This window comes from Rhinatrema bivittatum, chromosome 8 (genome assembly GCF_901001135.1).
Source record: "Rhinatrema bivittatum chromosome 8, aRhiBiv1.1, whole genome shotgun sequence".
NCBI lineage: Eukaryota > Metazoa > Chordata > Amphibia > Gymnophiona > Rhinatrematidae > Rhinatrema > Rhinatrema bivittatum.
The window spans coordinates 196,292,638-196,317,118 of record NC_042622.1 but is presented as its reverse complement, the minus strand read 5'-3'; the positions used below and the strand labels follow the sequence as shown (position 1 = coordinate 196,317,118).

At 47.0% G+C, this 24,481-nt stretch overlaps 1 protein-coding gene across 4 annotated transcripts in view; it reads right to left on the bottom strand.

Annotated features, from left to right (window-relative positions):
- Positions 1-24,481, bottom strand: part of PITPNM3 (PITPNM family member 3) — a 628,273-nt gene that overhangs the window by 415,682 nt on the left and 188,110 nt on the right. For all 4 annotated transcript variants that reach the window (XM_029612401.1, XM_029612400.1, XM_029612398.1 and 1 more), the window contains exon 2: positions 705-800. In XM_029612401.1, coding sequence (XP_029468261.1) covers positions 705-800 — 96 coding nt within the window. The remainder of the gene's footprint in view (positions 1-704; positions 801-24,481) is intronic.

The window sequence follows — 24,481 nt, the reverse complement described above, 5'->3', positions numbered from 1 at the left end:
CAACTTTTTCTACTCTTTATAATGACTTTGCTCCAATCACTGTACTGTAAACCTTGCAGCTGAGAAGCAAGGTCCGGGGCTCTTTCCAGAACCCAGCCCAAAGTGGATCTTTTACGCCAGCCAGTGTCAGTGGTGAGCCCAGCCAGAGAAGAAGAAGAAAGTGGCATGGGGGCAAATAGCAGCGCCTGGCTAACATGATTCCCTCCCGTTACAGCTGCCAGCACCTTACCGGCCCAAGGAGCAGCAGAAGCAAGGTTCGGGAATCAGGGAGCAGCCCTGCTGCTGGGCCCATTGAGAAGACCCCCTCAAGCCAGCTCTAAATATATGTCAACGAGGACTGTTCATATGTTGCTGGTTAAGTTATAGCACTGTTTACCTTGCCAGGCAAATCCAAATCTAAAACAGGGAAAAAACCAAACTGAATAGGCCAGAAATCACCCCAGCAACAAGAGGGTAATCCCTAAAAACAAAATTTACAATGCAGCGGCTGCATGAGAAGAGAAGCAGTAAATCAGACTTCCCCGTCTAACTCCCCTTCTGCATTCATTAGAGCGCCCCTTGAATTAACATGGCTGCTGTAAACAAAGTTTCCATGGAGGGACGACTGTGGGGTCATCATGGAAAACAGCAAAGATGTTCTACGGTATTCCTGACACCGAAATTCTGACCAGCGCCCCACAGAAATAAGCATATGCGAAACCAACCTCGTGCATCAAAGAATTCATCGTCGGAGCTCTCCACGGAGTCGTTAACAACGTTCTGCATGTGCCACTGCGTGCCGCTCAACCTGCGCAGGCCCCCTGCAAGGAAAACCAATCCCAGGTTACCAGCGAGCATGAAAGGTCAAGGACACGCCCTTCAGCAAAGAGAATGCATCTGGCCTTGCAAGGGTTACAATGCATCTAGGGATGTGCTTTCATTTAAACGAATTAGACAAAGCTAAAAAAAAAAAATTTACATTTCAGTTTTCCTTCTTCTGTTTTTAGTGCACACTATTTGCTGAAACAAAAAAAAAGAAAAAAGCTCTCAATGGAACAGAATTTGGATGAAAACCTTTCCTCTCTCCCCCAAATGAGAAGAAATAACATTTTTTGGCCTACACAATCCTACATGCATCATCTTTAGATAATTATGTTGGCCCAATAAAAAGCATTAGAAACTGTTCAGAATCTAGTAGGCTTACTAATAAAGGTGACGTCTTCTCGCTTGTCCTCGAGTTCTCAAATGTCTAAGCAGAAAACATAAATGTGCTATGGACCGAATTTTAAAAGCGTTGCTCGCACTAAAAAGCCAGTGGGCCAGATTTTCTAGATACACGCGTACCCCCCAAAAACCTGGCCCAACCACCCCCTGCGCGCGCCGAGCCTATGTTGCATGGGTTCCGGCGCGTAAGTTCCGGGGCACAACGTGGCCGGTGCGTCATCCGGGTGCAGCGCCACGGGCGTGGTTTCGGCCCGGGGCTTTCCAGGGGTGTGGCAGCGGCCTCTGGACCAGCTCCCAGACCGGAACATGGCGCGCGGCAGCCGGCCTGGCGCGCGCAAAGTTACGCCTGCCTCGAGCAGGCGTAACTTTCGCGACAGAGGTGGGGGGGGTTTAGATAGGGCCTGGGGGTGGGTTAGGTAGGGGAAGGTAGGGGGAGGCAGAAGGAAAGTTCCCTCCCTCGATTTTGGAGCAGCCTCAGAGGGAACGGAGGCAGGCTGCGCGGCTCGGCGCGCGCAGGCTGCCAATTTTGGGCAGCTTTGCGCGCGCCGACCCCGGATTTTAATGGATACGTGCAGCTACTCGCGTATCTATTGAAATCCCGCGTACTCTTGTTCGCGCCTGGTACGCGAACAAAAGTACGCGTGTGCGCAAGTTTATGAAATCTACCCCCATATGCGCAAATATGGGGGCCACGCGCAAGCGACGCCTATCTTAAAAGCCAGAAGTTACACGCATCTATTCACATGCACGGGTAACTAAAAAGGAGCGGAGCTGGAGCGGGGGATGGGCTTTCTGGGGTGAACCCAACTGTTACGTGCATAAGTCCGTATTTTCACACCCGAGGCCGCAGCACGTGGCAGCTTGTTGGCCACATAACTTTAATGCTGCTCTTGATAAGGAGCAAGTCTGCAGATCTTGCACTTTTGGGCTTACATGATAGGGGGATGTGTCCGGGTCAACGGGGGGCATGCAGGAAGAAGAAGCAGAGGGGTCTGGATGATCTCGAGACTGACTGGGCAAACTGATGGAGTAATTGAAAAAACTGGGAATGTCCCTCTTGCGAGCATGTTTTAAAATCGGCTTACCTATGCGCGTTAAAGCCGGCAAAGTCCTATGGAAGATATGCGAAGTAGGTTTATTTATTATTTATTTATTTATTTATTAACTTTTATTTACTGACATTCGTGAAGCACATCATGCCGGTTTACAATGAACTCAGGTGGGAGATACAGTGAAACCAAATAACATTAACACAATATAATAATACTAACACAACAAGGTATAAAAGGAACAAGACTATAAAATCTATAAAAAGAAAACTATAAAGCAATGAACCATGGGAGCAGAGAGTCAAGGGAGAGTAGGGGAGGGAGAGGAGGGGAGGGGAAGGAAGGCGGGTGGCAGGGCGAGGGGAGAGGGAGGTAGGGGTAGGGGTAGGAGGGGGATGGGGAAAAAAGGGGGGGTGAGGTGTAGAAGGGAGAGAGGCATAGTTCAAGGGAAGTAAAAGAAGAAATTAAAATTGAGAAGAGGAAGCTATGTATAGGTGGTTTATATACAAGGAGCTCTTAACTACGTAGAATTACGGAAAGGATGAAAGGCGGTAAACACTGGGGAATCACTGGGAAATAAATTTTTCAAGGGTACAAAGGAGGAGTGGCGGGGAGGGGGAATGCTAAGGGTAGAGAGTCGGCCAGGTTTGCTCGACTAAGCTCTTAAAATTAGGAGCACGCTTACGAACGATTGGTGTATTTTCAATCCTATGCGGGCAAGTGTACGCATGACTTAAAATACAAGCATATCTCAGCTCGCACACCAATACGCACATGGATGGGTACATGCGTGATCCTTTCAAAATGAGCCTGCTTTTATCTGGAACCAAACCTTTATTTTTTTTTTCCTAAACTGGAACAGAACTTGAGCCATTATTTGAAAGTTTCAGATGAATCTTAGCCAGAACAGACTCAAAAAAAAAATTCAGGTTACTAGTTCAGAATATGGGCTCAACTAAAAAAAATAAATACATTTAAAAAATGATGTAGTACACTTACTGGCTTCAGAACCAAAATGCATCAAAATGAGCACAAAATAATGACTGGGAGGATTTCCAGTATATCTTTGACAGTGCAAATAAAAAAAGCATTTCACATGTATTAAGTATGTAAATCAGTGGCTTGCAGAAGCATTTACTAAGCTAAATATTTCCCCTTCTGTCAGCAATTCCTAAGTCCAAAAGACAAATGGTGACATGTAAACAATTCTTTGCAGTCCTTTTGTCAGAACAAAAACAATGTCTGGGATGGTAACTTTCAAACTGGCGTGTAGGAACCCATTATGGGGCAGATTTTTAAAAAGTATGCACGCGCGAACTAAAGTACGCCGGATTTTAAAAGATACGCTCGTAGCTGCGCGTATCTTTTAAAATCCGGGGTCGGCGCACGCAGGGCTGCGCAAAATCGGCAGCTTGCACGCGCCGAGCCGCGCAGCCTGCCTCCGTTCCCTCCGAGGCCGCTCCGAAATTGGAGTGGCCTCGGAGGGAACGTTTTTTGTCGTCCCCCCCCCCCCCCCCCACCTTTCCCTCCCTTCCCCTATCTAACCCACCCCCAGCCCTAACGAAATCTCCCTCCCCTACCTTATTTTGTTGAGTTACGCCTGCTCTGGCAGGCGTAACTTGCGTGTGTCGCTGGCTCCCTGCCCCGGCACAGGCCGCTGTGCCGGGGCACTCAGCCCTGCCACCAGATCGCTGCCACGCCTCCAGCCCCACCCCTGGACCGCCGTCACACCCCAGACATGCCCCCAAACACTGCGCCGCCCCTGACGCCCCCAAGCAAAGCCCCGGGACTTGCGCGCATAAATCCGGCAGGATTTACGCGCGCAGGGCTTTTCAAATCTGGCCCAATAAACGCACAATATATGCAAATATGGGCGGGATTATCAAAGGGTTACGCACGCCGGGCCTATTTTCAAAAGGCCCCACGACGCTCATAAAGCCCCAGGACACGTGTAAGTCCTGGGGCATTACTAAAGGGGTGGTCCAGGGGCGGGGCCAGAGGCCTCTGACACAGCGGCCATTTGCTGCTCTGTCACAGGATTGTGTGCTGGCAAGCTGCCGGCAGGCACAAAAGGTAAGATAATAAATTGGGGGGGTTAGAGTAGGGCTGGGGGGGAGGTTAGGGGAAGGGGTGGGAAAGTCAGTTTAGGTAGAAGGGAACGGGGGAAGGCAGGGCGGCTCAGCGCGCGCAAGGTGCACAATTGTGCACCCCCTTGCGCGCGTCACCCCCGATTTTATAGCACGCGCGCGCTTGCGTGCGCCGGGTAGCGCGCGTACATGGCCACGCTCGCGCACCTTTTTATAATCTACCCCGATATGCGCACATGTTTTGAAATAGTCTGGCCAAGCGCACATGTGCACCAAATTTTAAGTTTGCCTGCTCGGGGGCGCGCAAATCCCACTTCTACCGCGTAAACTGGGGGATTTTAAGAGAGGCGCGCACCCACACTATTCCCAGTTTTACCAGTTCATCCTCAGTGTTCCCAGTTAAGAGATAGTTCAAACATCCAAACCCCCTAGTTTAACAGCTTTCACTACCCCCAGGTAGCCCCAACCCTTAACAACCCGCAGATCTGCCTATTTTTCTTTATTTTATAACTTATACGGCATCCATAGCAAAAGTAAAGTTGCTTGGCAAGAACCTGAGATGTGGGCATAAACACTTGCATGCCACTTCGCACAAGTATTTATGCCCACATCTCAGGTTCTCACCCCAAAACACCCATTCCCCTCCCAGACCACACCCATGCCACGCCCCTTTTTGAAACCTCCGAGATGTGCGTGCTTCAGGAGATATGCGCGCATCTCGGCAGTTTTTTTTAAATCCGCTCGGCGTGTGCAAGCCCATCATGTTTGTGCGTTCCCCTAATTAACGCACGCGTCTGGCTTTTAAAATTCACCTTTAAGGGTTAAAGCCAGCAGATGTTTGGAAATAAAAATGTTAATCTATCTTATTTATATCGGGTACCTGGGATCTGTATTTCCTTTTGAAGTAATTAAGTGCAGAAGACAGATGTCATCAAAACAGGTTAAGCAGTTATGTGGTCCTATTGACAAAAAAGGTATCAACACACAAAAAATAATCCCTGCCGCCACCACTTAAGTGAAAAATAGTAACGAACCGAGAACAGATCACTTAGTATCAACACGCATCTAAGGAACCAGACAAAAAAACTCCCAATATAAATACCTTCAATAACAGTGCTATTGAGACAAAGCACATCATAACCCGACACTGGCCCTGTTTCAAAGCTCCTCCTTCATCAGGGGTTTAAAGTTTGGAGAGCCACTGTTAACATATCCAATGCGCTGGTATATTAATCGCTTCCCATTTCCTCACGGGGCTGTCGGCGTCTGACGTCACTAGTGGTGAGGGGAATGGGTTCTGACGCTACTCTATCTTGATATTGCAGGTTATGAATATTGTGTGTCTACAGTCACAAAAGAAGGACAATTTCAAGAGATTGTAGACAGCAGCAAGATAGGAAATGTGTTTTTATTTGCATATTCTCAAGATTCTTAAAAAAAACCAAAAATACAAGTTGGGCGGAGGAAAGGGACACGATGAGACCGAACTGGACTGAGACATAGGGCAGGGTAGTGATTTTCTGTTACAACTTACAGAGAACTAATTTGCTTAATTTTCCAATGCTAATAAATTCTTCTTTTAAAATAATGGCATGTGCTTATGTTTCGTATAGAGTGTAAGACTCTAAACGTGTTATGTAAATGTGCATGCACTGACTCTGCTTATATTACTTGCAATGGTAATATTGTGTGTTTATTTTATTTTGCGTTACTGTCACCTCCTGTTTTAGTCTCTCCCCCCCAGCCCTGGGAGAACCTCTAGTTGTGTGACTGTGCACATTGAAAATCACACAGCTGAGAAGTGGAGTTATGTGTGTGGAAGGTTTTACATGTACTCAGAATTTATATTTCGCTTCTTGCTTGTTTTCTAGTACTCATGGCTGATACTACTTGCAACATGTCCTAGCCCTGTTAGCTTGCTTCGCCCCAGTTTTCAAATGAAGATAATGTACATTAAATGTAAATAAATGTTCTCATATGAATTGTACCTGAACTGGTTCCCGAACCTTTCTAGGTCTGAACCTGGAGCAAACCAGGACAACTTGAGTCTCAGCTGACCCCGGACTGGAAACAAACAGTAAATGTAATGGTTTGACTCCCTTCTATATATGAACATATGGTAGCCAGGTTCTTAAAATCTCTTTATCTTGAGGCTTAGGGTCTTCTATAACACTCCCTGTCCTGTTTGCTTCACTTAACAGCAGAAAAGACAAATGTTCAAATATTGGGGGGGGTTTTCCAGCATAATACCCTGCAAGGCATACGGTTCGCAACTGCTAGATTTTGAAGGTTTGGCCCAGAAATCATGTTGCACCTGTTCTGGTATTAATAATAAGCTAACTGGATTTTTGGGGGGCATGTCAAAAATGCCTCGCAGTTTTATAATAGGCTTGGTGGACCACAGGGAGAAACAAAAATATTAACAATCCTTCCAGTGGCTAAGGTTGTGAAAGCTACTGCATGCCTGAACTGAAACAAAGCAAAACCTGACGTCCCAGGTGGTGCACACAAATAATCCATGTTCTCTCAGCTCCAGCAATGCGAAAGGGTACAGGGACCCAGAAGCCAGCTTTTCGTTTATACTTCTTGCAACAAAAAGGGAATTATTTTTTAGACCTTGACTATGCTTTTTTTTTTTTTTTTTTTGTACGTGAGTCTCTCTAAGAATCTCCATACCTCTCCCCGCAATGCACCCTGACTTTTCCTCCAGATATAGAAACTAGGAGGACCATATTCAGTGGGCCAGTGAGTGGACAAGTTATCCAGCCAAAGTGTGCTGGATAACTTGTCCCATATATTCTGCGGCCTAAACATGCCGCTGAACATACCAGCCTAAAGTTACCCGGCTGCCTATAGCCGGATAACTAAAAACCTACCCAGCTATGTTTGAATATAGCGGGATAGAGTTTTTTAGATATCCGGACTCGTGTGGCCGAAAAACGGGCTACTTAACCAGAAATCTTTAAAAGACAGCCGGCTAAGTAGCGCCGGCCTCACCCAAGAAGATAGGGTATCAGTGGGGCAAATCCCCTCCCTCCCCACCCCAAAGCAGAGGAATGGCAGAGGAACAGCCGTTAGGCTGTGTTTTTTGACCCCCCCAAAACGTTTTAACAACTTAGGTAGGGGACAGCATTGCACGCAGATCCCCGTCGCGAATCTCACTTTGAAATATCATTGGGCGGCCTCCTGCCCCCACCCCCATCCGCGAGAAAGACTAGTGGCACCTGCCCCCCACCCCAATCCCCCGACCCTTCCCATCTCCTACAGATACGGGTTTTTTTTGTGAGCCGGGAGCGCCCTGCTCCCGGAGCCTCCAGCGCTGCACTGATCCATGCAGTGTGAACTCACATTGAAGCTTACACTTCCCAGCACTGCCTCCTCTCTGTCAGTGCAGGGCAGAGGGTCCCTCGCTGCCGGCGCACATAAGAACGGTATCGGAGGGCGACGGGGAGGGTCGGGGGATGGGGGCCAGGCGCCACCAGTCCTGCTCGCGGATGGGTGGGGGCTGGGGGGGGGGAGGAGGCCGCCCCATGGATATTGCTTAGTAAGAATTGGGGGTCTGCGTACAATGCCGGCCCCTTCCTAACTTGTTAAAAAGGGGTTTTTTTTGGGGGGGGGAGGGGGTTTGAAAAGCACAGCCTAACAGAGCTATTACGTTTTAAGGTGAATTTTAAAAGCCCTACGCGCGCCAAAACCGAGAGATACGCACACAGGTTGGGCCGGCACGTGCCGAGCGGATTTTAAAAGCCGCCTGTGTACGCCCGTCTATCCTGCTGTGCTCACAAGACAAATGTTTTGAAAGAGGGGCGGGGAGCGGGCGTGGTCTGAGCGAGGTGCGGACCAAGGGACGTGGTGAATGAGTAATATTTGCAGATATTGACAAATGTCTTTAACCATTGTTTCCATGACATTTATCGCATGTTTTTTTCTCTGTGTTGTAAGTTTCAATATTATTTTGTGTATGTTTCCATTGTGAATCGCCTAGAGCTTTCGTGAAAGGCGATGAATATATTTTAATAAAAATGAAAAAAAAAAAAAAAGAACCCTTGCTCGCACAGGCGCGTGCTGGGGGTCCCTGCCGCGTAACTTTACTGCTGCTATGGATGGCGTGTAAGTAATAAAATAAGAAATTCTAGGCTAGTCGGTGGGGATGTGAAAGTCCTATCCCTTGCCTGGGCGAACTGGGAACAAACTGGTTAAACTGGGGCACCCTTTTAAAATCCCCCCACTTATGCGGTGTAGGCGGGGTTTGCGTGTGTGTGCCCAGTCTGTTTTATAACATGCGCATATTCGTGCGCACGTTATAAAACAGCTGCGTCCGTGGGCGCGAGCCCGCATGCCTGTTTAAAGATCGCAGCCTTTGGGCTGAGGAGGGAGGGGATTGCCCCACTGATACCCTATCTTCTCGGGTGAGGACAGCACTACTTAGCCGGATACCTTTTAAAGATTTCTGGTTAAGTGCCACGCTATCTGGCCACACACAAGTCTCCTATAAATAATCCCATTCTGTCCAGGAACAATTATGGCTATTAGTATTATTCATCCGTCAGTGAAATAATATGGCCCTTTCTGAAAAGAATCGCAATCTTCATAGACAAGATAGCCCCAAAGGCAAATCTACTTCGCTCTGGCAAAAGATTTTCTCCAATAAGCTTCTCACAGGCAGATCATGCTTGATCTCTTTAGTTTTCTAGCCCTATATCTGTTAGACTTAATAGGAAAGAGAAAAAAAAAGAGTTCTGTCACTTTCCCTGCTTATTATTTTTTTTACTCAACGCCACGCAAAATTTAAACCAAGGAACGCGACGTGGTTTTCTCAGGTACCACATTCTACCGAAAAGCAATAAAGGATTCCTTGAGAATGGATATCGATAAACCTCACCTCCATTTCCGCTACAAATTGTGGCTTTGAGCCAAGTGAATTGCTCCCGATTCACGGAGATGTGACAGTGACAATAATCAGTTTTGATAACTCTCTATTGTAAAAGGAAAGCGTGAATAGAGAGCATCATTTTGTTGGGTAACTTTTTTTTTTTTCCTAAGAGCAATTTATACATCAATGTCTTACATCTTGTCAAAGAGTTTATTTAAGTAGTCCATATTAACCTCCTTGCTAATCTATACAGCCTGTAATTAGCTTGAAAAGTACCTAGAATCATGGAACGTGTGTGTGTGTGTGTATATATATAAAAAGAGAGAACCTGTATAGTTAGGTATTTTTCCTTCACTAATGTCTCAATTTTCCAAGCTTTCTTGTTACAAGAGACTGTGTGTCGGGGCATGTTAGCTACATTAAGGTTCGATTATAAATACTATGAGGTCGATATTCAGTGACACTTAGCAGGATAAGTTTGGACATCCAGCTAAGTGGCACTGTTTCAATATTCAGACACATTCAGGGCCTGCTGCTCAGCCAAATAACTCCATCCCCCCGGACTTAAGACAAGAACCATGCGCTCTAACTTTTAGGAAAAGACTAAAAACTTGGCTTTTTAAAAAAGCATTCCCAGAACTGGATTAAATTCTCCACCCATCAGCATAAACACAAAAGTTAGTGAACTGTAACAAAAACCCACTAACTTCACACGCAGTGACAACAACATATTATTATACTTCACTACAATTCATATTTGGTCAATCTTTCCTATCTACCTTATAAATGGCCTGTGACCGACGGCCCGCAAATGCGCAGTAGAGCGCAGCTCTACTGCGCATGTGCGGGCAAGGATGTCGATCAGAAAAAAAAATGGCGGTGGGGCCGCAGGAGCGGGAGGAGAAGCAGCGGCGCCGCTGCTTCTCCTCCCCAGATCTGCCGGCAGATCTCGGGGGGGGGGGGGGTGTCACTCCCGCGCCCCCCCCACCGAGATCTGCCGGCAGATCTCGGGGGGGGGTGTCACTCCCGCGCCCCCCCCACCGAGATCTGCCGGCAGGAGCGGGAGGAGTTAATGGAGCCGGGTGAGGGTTGCGGGAAGTCGCGCTTACGGCGCCGGGAGGAAATGGAGGTGGGTGGAGGGAGGGAGGGAGAGGGGGACTGAGTGAGTGGGAGGGAGGGAGGGAGAGGGGGACTGAGTGAGTGGGAGGGAGGGAGAGGGGGGACTGAGTGGGAGGGAGTGAGGGAGAGGGGGGACTGAGTGAGAGGAGAGGGAGGGTGGAGAGGAGTGGGTGGGGGAGGGGGGTGGTGAAGAGTGAGGGGAGAGAGAATGAGGGGGAGGTGAGAGACAGAGGGATGTAGCCCGTTTTAACGGGCTTTACGGCTTGTCCATCTATATTTTATAATTTATACATATTTATTAATTCATACAGTTGGCTAAAATGTTAATATTCTTTCTTTAATTTCCTCCCCTTTCAGATCCTAGTTATTTTTCCTTGTTTTTTGTAACTTCCTCACATCCTAAATATTGTTACAATGTTTTTATTTGTTAAGTTTCTTATTATTTTTGATGTTGAATTGGGAAATGTTCTACCATGTTACTCTCTGCAGTTATTCACATTGTTAATTGTAAACCGGGTTGATGTGATTCATATCATGAAACTCGGTATAATAAAAATAATAAATAAATAAATAAAATAAATAAATAGTTACCCAGCAAAGCTGGGAGTAGGACTGGGACATTCTGGGGCACAGCTACTTATCTGGCTGTCTTAGTAGGATACGTGCAGATATTCAGCCTTATCCAGCCAAGTTAGCCGGATAAGATAGACCTGCTCTAAAAATTAGCCATATTAACTTATCTGGCTAAGTATTAGATAGCCGAGCATATTCAGCAGTGCAGCATGCTGAATATCCCGGACAAGTTAGCCGGATAATCTTACATGGCTAACTTGCTTACCCTAATACTGGATGAATATGGACCACTATGTTATGATGCGATTGCAATAGAGATGGATCAACCCATCTTCAGTGACTTGTGTTCATAAGCTCCAATACTGCAAGAAATGAGGCTCGTTGGCCTGGATCCGCAGAGAAATATGAGCAAAATTCAGAATCTAGTTCACCATTTCTTATTTTTTTCACAAATGGGGCTTTGCACAAAGACACGTAAAATCCATGAAATTTTGGCAATTTTTCCATTCATTTGCAAAAATATTTGCAAATTAGTACGTTGACATCTTTCTATTTGTGTCCGGATTTCTGCAGCTAGCTCTTAAACTAATTTCCGGTGAAATCCTCCTTAGAGCTTACCCTAGTTCGGCTTTCCAGTTAAGAAGGGGGAATGAAGATAAGGAAGGTCTTGCAAAAGCTTGGCATATACTTCCTGGGTTATTTTGGGGTGAAATATTCAGCAATAAATCATGAACTTGATTTTTTTTTCCTTCAAATCATGTCAGCAATTTTTCAGCAGTTATTATAAAGTTACCTTGCTCATGAGCATACCTTCCCCTGGATAGTTACTAGGGGTCAAAAATGTGAATCATTGTCAAGTAAGAGTGGGATCCAATATGTCTGATTTGTTTTTGGGGGGAGAGAGCCTGGATTTACTTCACGGAGGAAAGCAGATGAGGCTCAGATGATCTCAACAGCTTTAAACCCCTCAACTGCTCTTTTTGGCATGACAGAAAGAGGCTTGAATTGAATTCAGAACTAGCTTGAGAATGCCCAGTATTTACCGTCACAACTAATCATTTCCCTGCAAAATACAAATTTAAAGTTTCCACATGACCTACCAACAGAGGTGATGAAAGCAGGCACACTGAACAGATTTTGGGCAAGTTTAGGACCGATATGCAGGCAAATGGTGAGCAATGGGTTGAAAAGGTCAGATAACAGACAAAATGAAGGAGGAAGGGGGGGGGGGGGGGGGAGAGCTGGAGTTGGGTTGTGCATGAGGAATTTATGTGCTTAACTACCCAAAATGGAAACATATCAATTGGGAAGCCAGATTGGACAGTTTGGTCTTTAATCTGCCATCATCTACTATGTTATGAAAACCAGAATCACGCCATTCGACGCAGTACCAGGGAAGTGCGCACTGGCAGCCGGCCGGCGCGCAGAGATTACTTAATAGCTCCTCTGGAGCAGAAGTAATCTAACAAAAAAAAAAACGTAAGTATGTAGGAAGGGGTTAGGAGTCGGGGAGGAGAGGGGAAAGGGTAGGAAGGTTAGGTAGGGGTAGAGGGAAGTTCCCTCCCAGTCCGCTCCTTAATTGGAGCAGACTGGAAGGGAACGTATGTGGCCATACGTGCGGATATCCTATTTTATAACACACGCGAGTCGACGCGTGCCTATTATAAAATAGCTGAGTCCGTGTGCGCGCGCCAGGAACCTCGCACACACATGGACGCGCCTGCGTGGGTCTTAAAATCGACCCCATAATTAGTAATAGAGGCATGAGGGAAGAGCAGTTCTCTTACCGGGATGAATTATGAATAATCACTTTTTAAAAGTCAAAATACATTAAAGTCATAGTAGCATGCCTTTGACAAGTTTATTTCCCTCAGCTTTTTAGAAATGTCAATGTACCTTAAGCAGATTACTATAGATCACTGCCTCCGACAACTGAAAGAGATCTCAACTGCCGCTGATACATTTCTGCCTGTTTTTTTCTCTATTTCCCACCAAAATTAGTCCTAAATACTCACCATTTCCCTTCAAATTTACCGCAAGTTCCCCTCGTCCTCTTGCCAGGTAATATTGCATCACCAAATGATATTTTATGTAATAATTTTATACACGTAGTAACAATTTACTCTGATGAGTGGAAAAAGTCAAGTTAAGACAAACACCGTTTACGACTGGGCTTGTGAGGCACAGGAAGAAAAATGAAGGACTTTTACCAAGTCAAAGTCAATGGCAGAAAAGAAACTCTGAACTCACGTCCCAGGACTAAACAGAAATATATTCCAATGCTGTGCCGAGCCGCTTGGCCAACCCACCTGCCTATTTAGTTACTTATAGACTGTATTTTAATTTTCACTAAAATGAAGTTAAAGCTTCATTGTATTTTCCAGTCTTAAAATCCATATGGTTGCTCTCCATCTGCACCACATACCAAATTTAGCCTTAGTGATACTGGGTCAGCCTTTGTATGCGGGACACTGCAGGGCCAACCTTTCTCCTTGGATCCAAATCAGTTAAGAACAAGCTTCCAAGGAGAAATACAAATGCATCTCTTGCATAGAAAAAATATATATATCTACAAATGATTCCAAAAAGACAAATGGAATTCATTTGTTTTGTTCCCTCAACAGGATTACCAGAAAGAGGAAAAACACATTTTCCCGCTAACAAATTTAAGCCCGGATTTTAAAAGGGCTACGTGCGTAAATTTTCGGGATCTGTGTGTGTGGCTGGGCCTTGCGCGCATTTTACCACGGGCCCAGCCACGCGCGTAAACCCCGATACGTGCAGAAGTGGTGACCGAGGGAAAAGGGCGGCCCAGGGGGGCGGGGTAGGCCGGGACAGCGCCATTGGCCACTGTCCCAGGGAAGCACGCCCCAGCAGGCAGCAGGCGCGTGCAGATTACTTCTGCTCCGGAGTAGCAGTAAGTATTAAAATAAAAAAAATTAGGGATAGTTAGGGTTAGGTTTAGAGGGTGGGGAAGAGAGAGGAAGGATAGAGGTAGGTGTAGGAAAGTTCCCTCCCAGTCCGCTCCTTATTTGGAGCGGACTGGGAGGGAACCGGGGGCAGGCCCGATTGCATCGCCGCATGTTGTTTTGTAAAATTCCCCCCCCCGCGTGTGTGAATCGTGGGCTGCCCGCCCGCCCGCCCATGTGCACGCGGATTTTAAAATCTGGCGCGCAGCCATCGGATTTCATAACCTGCCCGTGCCAGCACGGGCAGGTTATGAAATCGGGACGTCCACGTGCACACCGGGAACCACGTGCAGATGGACGTGAGCGCGCACGTTTTAAAATCGACCCCTTTGCTTTTTTAAAACAACTATCCTGTTCTGTGTCTGCAGGCCAGCGCACGAGTAATTAGAGGATAATGAAGTATTCACTGCTGGTTGAAATTGCCAGATTCAAGCAACAATTGTTTTGCTTTCTGCTGCTGAAATCTAAAAATGGTGCATTTCCCACATAGTCCTGGGTTTATACAAAAATCATTATCTTTGCCTTGCCAACAGACTCATTACTTACAATAAAGGCTCTTCTTTTTTTGGGGGGGGGGGCGGGGGGAGGAAGAGGTGTGAAACTTTAACTAAAAATCTGTCTTAGAACAATTCCTTTTTATTCCCATTTTACAAACTTTGTGTACTAGCAAGCATCAGTGGCAAACAGTGGAGTGCAATTTAGGGTACATTTTCCTGTATTTCCACTCCCAATAGCACCCTGATTACTAATCAGTTAGAGAATGAGTAATTGCATAATTACAAAGAAAATTAATTTCAGCTTGAGTGGCACAGCTCATAAATTGGGCCCATATTCCAAATGCAAGAAAAAGTATTTAGCCCTAGAGGCTTTTGATGTGAAATACCACCCATGGGAGGAGCCTGGAACATTTAGTGGGTAGGCTGTTTACAGTTCCTTCCAAAATTCGAAGTCCAGTCAGCAAGTTCTGGAAGAGCACTGCTGCAGTCAGACAGAGGGGGCTCTGCAGCTGCTGTGTCGAGCTGTGTGGCGCCCTCAAGGCCTGGGAGAGTCCTGCTGGGCATGGAGTGAGATGCTGCTGATAGTTCATAGTGGAAGGGCATCTACCGCAGGAACCCGGTATTGCCAGTGGGTCCAGAGTGCGATTGGAACCAAGAAGGGCAGAGCCATGCATTTGGGGTGCGGTAATCCGAAAGAGCTGAAGAAGATGGGCACTGACCCAGAGCGAGATCTTGAGGTGATGGTGTCTGGCGATACGGCAAAGCCATGTGACAGGGCGATAGCTAAAGAGACCGTATCTCAAAAAGTATAGAGACAGGAGAGAGGCGGTCCAGAGAAGAACAACCAAAATGATGTGGGGTTTGTACCAGAAGACCTATGACGAGGGGCTGAAGGATCTGAATATGTGTACCCTGGAGGAGAGGAGGTGCGGGGGAGATAGGATACAGACCTTCAGATACCTGAAAGGTTTTAATGATGCACAAACTTCGAACCTTTCCTGGCTGAAAGGAATTAGTAGAACTAGGGGGTCACGAAATGAAACTCCAGGGAGGACAACTCAGAACCATCAGGAAATACTTCTTCACGGAGAGGGTGGTGGATGCTTGTAAAGCCCTTCAAGAGGAGGAGGTGAAGGAGAAAACAGTCAACGAATTCAAAGGGGCGTGGGATAAACACTGTGGATCCCTAAAGGTTAGAGGATGGAAATGAAGAAGAGGGTGCATGGGGGTAACCTGCATGGAGCGGCAGTTATTAATTACCCTTAACAGAAGGCTTGGGGATCACTACCCTCAATCAATAGCCTTGATGCTTTTGATGCAAATGCAACATCGCTCCCCACTTTAATGGTGGGGAGGGGGTGTGCTGGGGGGCATAAGGGGAACTGGATACAGACAACAACTAAGATGGGCCCTGACTTTTACAGTCTGGGGTACTGTCATGCAGACATAATGGAAAAAGCACAGGACGGCTTCTACGTCCAAAGTCCCAAAGCAAAGGACGTCAAGCAGCATTGTCCGAATTATCAAGAAGGCTCCTCACCCAGTAAAAATGTTGCTAGCGGTAATTTGTTATGGGTTTGACAGTTACTTGCTTTTGATTGTAAATTGTAGTACCCTTATTGTAAGGCTTGGGGGATAACTTCATGGAGCAGCAGTTACTAACCTTGAGAGAAACTTGGGGGTGACCTGCATGGTGCAGCAGATATTGCCATAAGAAGTTTGCTGGGCAGATTGGATGGGCCATCTGGTCCTTTTCTGCTGTCATTACTATGTTACTAGTTGCCATAGGGGATTTCTCTCTCTCTCTGCTTTCCCCAAAGCCATCAACCTGCATCAAACTTCCTGGCAGAGTCAAGCTAAAGATTCTGGAAGGACTGGTACCAGGCCTAGCAGGTCAGACTCCTTAATCCATCCTGTGGACAGAACTAATTCACTACGGGGTAGATTTAAAAAAAAAAAACGCGCATGAGTCCAGGTGCATGTGCTGCTCGGCGTGCACACATGGACGTGGCTATTTTATAACATGCGTGTGTCGGCGTGTGAGCCATAAAATATGATATCCACATGCACATGTGCAGGCGGGTAGCGTCCATCCACGGGAGGGGGAGGGGGGAGAAATTATAAAAGACAATGCGTGGGGATGCGACTAGGGCTTCCCCAGTTCCCTCCCAATCTGCTCCCTATACCACTTCTTACTCTGCCTCCCTTTTTTCCCTCTCCTCCCTGACCCCTAAAACCCCTTTCCCTACCTTTTTCTCTGTAACTTCGGAACATACTTCATCTGAATAGATGAAGTACGTTCCCGCATGGCGCACGCTGCCCCAGGACAGGGCATAATCGCTGCTGTCCCGGCTGGCCTCCATCCTGCCCAGACCCCGTCCCCTTTGATCGAGCTTGGCACTTCTGCGCGTATCAGGGGATACGCGTGTGGCTGGGCTGTTTTTAAAATGCACTCGGCACACACAAGGCCCGGCCACACGTGTATCCCCCCATTTTTACATGCGCCGGGCTTTTAAAATTTGGGCAAACGTGAATCATCCCAACTCAGGATCAGTGATAAAGTTTCACGTGGGCAAATACGCGATCCTGCAGCGATTTGGAGGTGGAAAGAAGGTAATGACCCTGGCATGTTTCGGTTGTGGCAGGGGACAGTGGCGGGGAGGAGCCATGCTAGCTGAAATCACTCAGTGAGCAGGGCAGCGCTGGAGGTTGTTCTGGAGAGGAACGGGAACCTTTTCTTTAACAACCTGCTATTCCTCCAGTTGGGGGGGGGGGGTGTTAGTGTTTTCTCAACTAGAGCATCAGGCTAACAGATATAATCTCCTTTTAAATTTTTGTTGGAATTGTAATCTTTTGGGGTGCAGAGACTACAATTCTGATACCTTGTTGCAAGGAGTATGTGTGATGACCCTTGGGGATTTGTAACCATTTGGCCCTGGTTCTAATCCTTTTTGAGCTAGGATAGGAAAGATAGTGGAGGGAGGGCTACACCATTCGGAACAGCTCCTCCAGGGAGGTTGCTGGAATGGCCAGCCCCCTGCTGTTTATAAAAGCAGGCTGCAGTATTTCACAGTGAGGCACTTTGCGTTAGGCATCAAGAGAGTAGGAGCATTTATTCTTGAGTTAGAGTTGTGTTCCCCTACTTGGGTACTGGGTTTCACAGCTCAGGCCAATAGACCTAGTAGGAAGGGGACAACCCCTTTTGGCGCTGGTTCTAGGAGGTGTTGGGTTTGGGGGAAGGGGGGGTTTGGGGGTTTTTTTTTTTAGTATTTCAACATTTTTTTAGGTCTCTTTCCTGTGAGAGCCCTGATACTCCTGGCTGGCTGAAGATTCCACTGCTCCCCAGTCCACACAAAGGGGGCTGGATCCGAGGTGACCCAGTGGATTCCAGAGTTTCTATGTTTTTGTGCAGAATTTTTCTTGCATTCCCAGGTGGAAGTTTGTGACCACCCTTCCCACCTGACAGAGCTGCTGTGTTGCCTGCTATCTGGACTTTACCTAAGAACAATCCTATTGCAACAGCTGAAGGGGCAAACTTTCCGCAAGACTTTGTTTCAGACACTCTGAGGGACCCCCAGATGTCTTTGGCCAAATTAAGAAGTCTATTGAGCAAGGCAGGTCTCTGTGCTGCTGGTACCCTCTGCAATGTCTTTGCTCCTCAGCACTTCCTGTTGGATCTTCCTGGTGTGGCAGACCCTCCCAGTCTGGCCTCTAGATGCCGCTATCCCTGTCCTTAGAACATACTTAGAGGGAGCCATCCATCCCTTCAGGCCCTCCCACCTGGAGGTTCTGATTGGGTGACTCAGTGCTATTTAGCCCGGCCATTTTAACATTAGTGGGGTTCAGTTAGAGAGAGCAGTCGCAGAGGTAACGTATTTTTTCCACACTATGTTAGGGCCTCCCAGCCTCACCCAAAGGAGTTTTCTTTTAGAAGAAACACCTCACTGTGCACTCCCTAGCAGAGGGTCCTTCTTATCATTTACAGTGAGGTAGATTTAAGCCTAATACCCTTTAGGGGGCAAAAGGGCTCTCTCTACAGCGGACCAAAGCCCTGTGAGCCTGCTTTACTCCCTTTGTAGGCAAGCACCAGTGATGGATCCTGCTGCGAGTGATAGTGAGGGTAAAAAAGTTATCCAGATTAGGATTTAAAGCATTTTTTTTTTTTTTTTGAACTTAAGAGTAGTGGAGAGGTGTTTGGATCCCCCTTCCCCACTGGGATTTCAGTGCAGTATTAATAGGCTGGGCCCTATGATTTTTCCCAAAAGAGAAATCACCTTAAGTATCAGCTAAGGAGAATGAACATCCGATTCAAAGGAAGAAAGATCCCATCCGGACTTCCACCCCAGGAATCAGGACAGGCTGGGTGCCCACGGGGAAAGAAGATGTCTAAAAGGTAGGATTTTTGCAAAGCAAAGGGGAGCTCTCCCACAGGATTCCCACAGCACAGCTGCTGGGAGAGTACACACAGTTAAAAGTCCCCATGGGCTCTACCCCGAGGTGTGTAACAAGGACACCTACCTACAACAGAAAGAAACCCTGTAACTACTACAGTCAGATGTGCACTCGTCATTTTACATAAATGGACTTTATTTAGCCTCAAGCATCAGTAAACTTTATTTTAACACTCAGCCCTGGTCCCGTCTAAGTCTTTCAGCCTCTCAACCTCATGAAAAGCACCTAAAGTACAGTGCACACACTGGCAATCTTCTTTCATTGTCTGGGCCATAAGCAAGAGATCCCCCCCAGGGTTTGAGAGTCAGCGTGGGAGTGAGAAGTTAGCTGGAGCAGCACCGAAGAAATAAATTAGATTGTGTGCCCTTGGGATTTAAGACACCCCAAGTAAGGGTTACACTGGTTTGAGCTTCTATGCTGGTGGCTTTATACGTGGTCATCGTGGGTGGAGCGTGGCTCGTCATCATAGGTATCTGGTTCGTGAGTCGCTGCCTTTTGGTTGCTAGCTAGCTTGGGCATGTTAGGGCCAGGCCCTCCAGCTGTCCGATTGATCCGCCTGACTCCGGGGGAATACCTGGCTCATCGTAGTATATTGCCAAGTTCTCACTGGCTCAGTTCCATGTCAGATCTTATGTGGTCGTCACAACCTGTTCAGAAAAAGGTAAAAGGCACTTTCCGTCAGACCTTTTCCTGTAATGTGCTGAGCTCTGTCCGTTCTCGGGTGCTTTTGTCAGCGCCTCCCTTCTGTGAAACTCGCGTCCTGCTCCTTTCGGCAGTGACATCCAGAGCATGTGCTCTCCCCCCACCCTCCTGGTAATTTTCTGGTTTTCTTGCTGCCTCTTATGGTTTCACAGACAGGAGACAGCTGTGCTGCTCTGGAGCAAGCAGGGTTTCCCAACCCTTCAGTTTTCCAGGATTGCCACATTGAATATGCATGAGATAATTTGCATGCACTGGGTGTCCAGTGCATGCAAATCTCATGCATATTTATCAAGGATATTCTGAACACTCGACCGGATAGGTGTGCCTCCAGGAGAGGATTGGGAAACACTGCTATAGATAATATAGAAAAAAAAACTGCATGTTGTGCTTCAAATCTTAGGTAAACATCCATTCTATTTTTATATAAAATATCTAAAATTGACCTCCCCCCCCCCCCCCCTTACGGACCATTAACAATTCCATAAAAATGTAGTTCCAAGATACAAAGAGAAGCTTGTGCTCACGTTGGTGGTCTGTAGCTAGCAACATCATGTGATCAAAGCCAACAAAACAAAACCATGTACAAAATCATCTTTTTTAAATAAAAAGTATAATGCTCTTGCTTCGCAGATCCTGTTCAGAAGTAGCTACATTATACAGGGAAATTAGCAAGGCTGTGTTTAAAAGACAGAGATTTAATGAACCTCATTTTATTAGCGACAATCAAATAGTGGGAATTCACTCATCAAAAGTATCCCAATTAAGAGGCTTCTGCCAGTTGATGACATCAGGGAAACCACTTGATGGAATTGCAGGGTTGTAAATGACAGCTTCACAGTAATTTTATTTGGTATTAGAATAGCTCATTTATCTCTGTTCTGTTTTAATTAAATAGCATCAATATTTCTTTGTTTTTAACCCAACAGTTTGCTTCTGCTCCTTTGGACCTCCAGCTCAATCGGAACCAGACCCGAAAAACTTGCACACAGCGGAGGTTACAACGCTGGCAGCAATGATACAGATGCAACAATCTTTCAAGAAGGCTTGGGTAGCCTGCATGGTGAAAACCTAATCAATGACCATGCGGAGGCTGGATGTCTTGGACAGCAAACTGGCTAATTTTGGTGGCTGTGTGGGTTGTGACAAAACTTGGTAATAAGACATGGAAGGGGGGGGGGAGCTAAGCATCAAATTCAAATATTGGTCTTGTAAGAATTAAAGAGGAAGACAAGACATGGGGGCACGAGCTTACCAGCAGAGATGGCGGAGGCCAGCACAGAAACAGAATTTAAACATGCTGAGGATAGATAATGGAAGAGCAAAGTTAAAAGGCTGGATAAAAGAGATTGGGCAGGGGAGGGAGGAAGGTGGGTGTTGTGTAGCCAATGTGGTAGAAAACCCAAAAAAAAAAAAAAAGAAGAATTTCAATTGGGTAGACTAGATGTGTCTTCATCTGGCATCATTTATTACATTACATAAAGGAGCTCCACCGCACTCACAAGCGGGCTGATTCAGTAAAGTCTGCGGGAGAGCGGGCTAATGCCCGCTCTCCCGGCGCACGATTCAGTATGCTAATTAGGCCCGGTGGTAAAACCAGGTAAAAGGAGGCGCTAGGGGCACTAGCGCATCCCTAGCGCCTCCTTTTGGACCGGAGCGGCGGCTGTCAGCGGGTTTGACAGCCGACACTCAATTTTGCCGGCATTGGTTCTCGAGCCCGCTGACAGCCACGGGCTCGGAAACCGGACGCCGGCAAAATTGAACGTCTGGTTTTCGACTCGACAGCTGCCAGCTGACTTCAAATTTTTTTATTTTTTTACTTTTGGAAAGTTTCGGGACTTCCGACTTAATATCGCCATGATATTAAGGAGGGTGCACAGAAAAGTAGTTTTTACTGCTTTTCTGTGCACTTTCCTGGTGCCCGAAGAAATTAGCGCCTACCTTTGGGTAGGCGCTAATTTCTGAAAGCAAAATGTGTGGCTTGGCTGCATATTTTCCTTTCTGAATCGCGCAGGAATACCTACTAGGGCCATCAACATGCATTTGCATGTTGTGAGCGCTATTAGGTTCGGAGGATTGGACCCTTACTGAATAAGGCGTAACGCTAGCGCATCGAAAACGCGCATCCAATAGAGGGTTAACAATGCGCTCCGTCGGAGCGCACTGTACTGCATCGGCCCGAAAGCTACGGAACGCAGCGTCCCACTGCCACTGTCCTTCAGGCAAAGCTGAAAGGCAGCAGAGATAATACCCAGTCCTTCTTTCTCCAGATAAAACATCTCAAACTACAGGAACACTAAAATTAAAACTGATCCTTTTCTTTTGAGAAAACACAAAGAAAGAGAACCTAAGAAATGGAGAGTTAGATCCCGCTGTTTGCTCAGTGCGATCCATCGAACATCCTCCATATATCCTTTGGGAGAGGTAAAGCATGGGCAGTGGCTGTCTAGTCTCTCCTCTATAAGCAGGTATGTGGAAACAACTGAGGGTAAAAAGCGTGAAGTATGGATGCACCAGAAAGACCCGTCTACCCCACCGCCACACTTCTTTAGCCTGTGCTCCATTGCATCGCCCAATAAAACTGACCATAATAAAACAGCAGGCATCTGCCAGCCCACGTGTACAATTATCTGGGGAAATAGTAGCTCTTAGCTTAATAAAGTGCTTTGTTAGATCCTTTCACCCAGTGCCCCCGCCTGGTCTCAGTATTTCAAACAGAGAGGTCATGCTTAAAAGAGCAAATAACGGGAAGGCTGCCTCGCTTGCCTCAACTTGGCGTTCGGGGAAAGCCCAAAAATGTCTGTTAAATCAAAACATAAGGGACTACAGAAGCAAACAGCAGATTGCTTTGAGCATCTTCCCTACATCCTGTAGCGTTTGCAAGTTGAATTTGCAAACATACGCACCCCACGTGAAAGCATGAGAAATGTCGGCATGTTTGCCTAACAGGGGATGTGGGGGTGTTTTAAAATGACATGGAAACAGAAAAAAGGGGGGGGGAAAAAACCCGCACAAAAAATAGAAAACAAAAAATGAAAATTTTTACCAAGCATACTCCTATCGCCAGGGATGGTAACTTTCAAACGGGCAGGCGGGCGCACAGGTTGTAAAATGGCCTAGGCGAGCATATCTGTGCGCCTAATTTTAAGCTTGTGTGCGCACCCAGCAGTGTTAAGTCAGCTTATGGACGGGCAACTGCCTGTATTTTATAAACACGCGTGTCCAGATGAGGACCAGTTTCACCAGTTCAGCCACCAGTTTGCCCAGTGTTCCCCTGGGTCTTTAAGTCTGCACTCCTCCCAGTTACCCTGGACCCCTCCAATACCTCACAGATGCCAGTTCTTCCCCCTTCCTCTACAGCAGAAATACATTTAGGCGGCACTGGACCTGGGCACCCAGGCACACGCATCTTTTGACCTCGTCCCGAAATAGCTCTGCCCCCCCCCCCCCAACCAGACCCCCTTTATCTCCAATGTGAGATATTTGCGCATCAGCACTTGTGCATACATATGGCGGCTTTATAAAAATCGGGTGGACACGCGCAAGTGCCAGTTGCATGCCCATCTCCCAATTTTGGTGTGCATCCAGCTTTTAAAATTCACCTTTAATTCCACGCAAATATTCACAGAGGGGTAGATTTTCAAAGGGGTACGCGCGTACGATACGCGCGCACCCCCCGAAAATCTACCCCGAACCCCCCCCTGCGCGCGCCGAGCCTATTTTGCATAGGCTCGGTGGCACGCACAAGCCCCGGGACGCGCGTAAGTCCCAGGGCTTGCATGGAGGGGTGTGTCGAGGGGCGTGCCGCGAGTGACGCGGCGTTTCAGGGGCGGGCCCGAGAGCGTGGCTCCGGCCCGGGGGCGTGGTCGAGGGCCTCTGGACCAGCCCCCGGGTCGGGTGATGGCGCGCCAGCAGCCTGCTGGCACGTTCAGATTTACGCCTGCTTCTGCCAACAAAGGTAGGGGGGGGTAGGTGAGGGGAGGTGGAAGGAAAGTTCCCTCCGAGTCCGCTCCGATTTCGGAGCGGCCTCGGAGGGAACAGGCAGCGTGCGCTGGGCTCGGCGCGCGCAGATTGCACAAATGTGCACCCCCTTGTGCGCGCCGACCCCGGATTTTATAAGATACGCGCGTATCTTATAAAATCCAGTGTACTTTTGTTCGCGCCTGGTGCACGAACAAAAGTACGCCCTCGCGCAAATTTATAAAATCTACCCCTGAATGCAGGCTCTAACTAACGCTCACCAAGAGTTTGTTTTCATATTGAGAAAGCTAATTAACTGCATGCTTACTGCACGCATACAGCATGTGGTGTGCCTACTACTACAGGCATAAGTCTACTTCTGTTTCCACAGGACTGGACAGCACCAGAAAGATCATTTAAGCAAAATGAAGAACAAAACAGAAGATTAGACGCACAATGATGCAGACTGGCTAGAATTTAGAGAACGTCTTCAAACAAACTTACATTTTGACTTGGGTGAAACCAAGGTTAATCAGAACCAGGTTCACAGTATTTGCACTGGACTCGTCCAAGTAGTCCACATTGAAAGGAAAGGTTTCATGGTCTTCAGTGCACATTCAGGCACTAGGCTAAGCTTACAGATATTTCAAGAAAACATTTTTTTTAAATGTCTTCATGAGATACATAATATTGGTGTTAACAATTAAAAAAAAAATTTATTTTCAGGCAAATGAACTTTTAGGGGTGAGTTGTCAAAACATTTGCGCAAGGAAAATTGGAAGTTCTGTATGTAAGTAGCACTTAATCATATTTTGCAGAAGCTCAAAGTATGCACGTACTAGCAGTGTCACGTGGAAATGTGAATGGAAAAGAGGGATGAGGTGTAGGGACATTCTGGGATGGGGTCCGGAAGTTGACATACAAGTTAGTATTTTGAAAGCATTTTGCATGCATCCATTACTGAACTTGTCTGTACACTTACACTCGCTAATTAAGCTGC